Source organism: Telopea speciosissima, chromosome 10 (assembly GCF_018873765.1).
Source record: "Telopea speciosissima isolate NSW1024214 ecotype Mountain lineage chromosome 10, Tspe_v1, whole genome shotgun sequence".
Classification (NCBI taxonomy): Eukaryota; Viridiplantae; Streptophyta; class Magnoliopsida; order Proteales; family Proteaceae; genus Telopea; species Telopea speciosissima.
In genome coordinates, this window is record NC_057925.1 from 28656878 (window position 1) to 28659177 (window position 2300).

The 2300-nt window shown below is 41.9% G+C and overlaps 1 protein-coding gene across 1 annotated transcript; it reads left to right on the forward strand.

Annotated features, from left to right (window-relative positions):
• Positions 1 to 772: 772 nt before the first annotated feature.
• On the forward strand, positions 773 to 1234 carry LOC122643467 (uncharacterized mitochondrial protein AtMg00860-like). Its single transcript, XM_043837086.1, has 2 exons — positions 773 to 796; positions 893 to 1234. Exons 1-2 carry the CDS (start codon positions 773 to 775, stop codon positions 1232 to 1234), a joined length of 366 nt encoding a protein of 121 aa, XP_043693021.1.
• Positions 1235 to 2300: the final 1066 nt, after the last annotated feature.

Sequence of the window (2300 nt, forward strand, 5' to 3'; positions counted from 1 at the left end):
CTATGACAATTGCAGGTAGAAATATGAATGCTCACCTAATCCAACTTGGTATGACTGACTTTGATGTTATATTGGGGATGGATTGGCTGGTAGCACATAAGGCTAGTGTACTCTGTGCTGAAAGGAAGATAGTGTTCCAACCTATAGTCGAGAAGGGTTTTGTTTTCTGGGAGACAAGAAGAAGAAACCCAGAAAGATGGTGATTTCAGCACTGGAAATGAAGAAGTTGTTGAATAAAGGATGCCTAGGATACCTTGTGTCGGTGATGGATACCAGGACACAGGTTAGGCCTATGTCAGAGATTCCTGTTGTAGAGGAATTCCCTGATGTCTTTCCAGGTGATTTGATAAGTCTGCCTCCACTTAGGGAGAATGAGTTTGTGATTGATTTGATACCTGGAGCGGCACCAGTATCTAATGTACCTTACAGAATGGCGCCGAGTGAATTGAAAGAATTGCAAACTCAGCTTCAAGACATGTTAAAGAAAGGGTTTATAAAACCGAGTATCTCTCCTTGGGGTGCTCCAGTCTTATTTGTGAAGAAGAAAGATGGCTTAATGCGGATGTGCATTGATTATAGAGAGCTGAATAAGCTGACAATCAAGAATAAATATCCTTTGCCAAGGATTGATGATCTATTTGATCAGCTTTAGGGTGCTCAAGTCTTTTTGAAGATAGATCTCAGATCAGGGTACCATCAGCTTCGGATTAAGGAAGCCGATATTAGCAAGATAGCTTTTAGGACTCGATATGGACACTATGAGTTCCTAGTGATGTCTTTTGGGCTTACTAATGCTGTAGCAGCCTTTATGGCCTTGATGAACAAAGTCTTCCACGATGTCCTGGATAAGTTTGTTATTGTCTTCATTGATGACATCTTGGTCTACTCCAAGAATGAGGAAGAACATGCCCAGTACTTGAGATTTGTTCTACAGAGACTAAGAGAGAAGCAACTGTATGCAAAATTCAGCAAGTGTGACTTTTGGTTGCCTCAGGTTAGGTTTCTAGGCCATATAATTTTAGCCATAGGGATTGAAGTAGACCCTGGAAAGGTTAAAGCTGTAGTAAATTGGGAGAGTCCCAAGACAGTAACTGAGATCAGGAGTTTCCTGGGTTTAGCTGGTTACTACAGGAGGTTCATAGAGAATTTTTCCAAAATAGTTATGCCTATGACACAGCTTACCAAGAAAGATGCTAAGTTTGAATGGAATGAAGACTATAAGAATAGCTTTTAAGAGTTAAAGAAAAGGTTAGTAACAGCCCCAATTCTAGTTCTTCCTGAAGGAACTGAGGGGATGGTGGTGTATACTGATGCTTCCAAGATAGGCTTAGGCTGTGTGTTGATGCAGAATGGGAGAGTCATTGCCTATGGTTCGAGACAGTTGAAGGATCATGAGAAGAACTACCCTACACATGACCTGGAATTGGCAGTAGTTGTCTTTGCTTTGAGGTTGTGGAGGCATTACCTGTATGGTGAGAAGATTGAGATCTTCACTGACCATAAAAGTTTGAAGTACTTCTTCACTCAGAAGGAGTTAAATATGAGGCAAAGAAGATGGTTGGAACTCATTAATGACTATGAGTTCGACATTTCCTATCATCCAGGCAAAGCCAATGTGGTGGCAGATGCATTTAGCAGGAAGTCAGTAGACTGGGACACTGGAAGGGTGTTTCTTGAAGATGAAGTTCTGAAGGATCTAAGTGCAATGGATGTGGAGCTTATATTTGGAGAGATTGAAGACTTGATTTCAGCCTTAATGGTGCAGCCATCACTGCGAGCTCAGATCATTGCAGCCCAGTCTTCTGATGAAGAGTTCTAATGCATTGTAAGTAACATTTGAGCTGGAACACAAAAGGATACAGACTTTACAGTGACAGCTGATGGAGTTCTGATGTTCAGAGACAGGTTGTGTGTGCCCGCTGACACTCAGTTGAAGGAAATGATCTTGAAAGAAGCCCATCGATCTCCTTACATGGTACACCTTGGTGGTACAAAGATGTACCAAGATTTGAAGCAGTATTTGTGGTGGCATGGGATGAAGCATGATGTGGCAGCCTTTGTTTCTAGATGCTACATTTGTCAGCAAGTAAAGGCTGTTAGGCACAAGCTTCAGGGACTTCTGCAACCCTTAGCCATTCCAAAGTGGAAATGGGAGGACATAACTATGGATTTTGTCACTGGCCTTCCTCGTATTATGAAGGGAATGGATACAATCTGGGTCATTGTAGACAGATTGACCAAGATAGCCCATTTCATTCCCATGAAGCTTACTTACTCTATGGATCAGCTGCCAAAGCTTT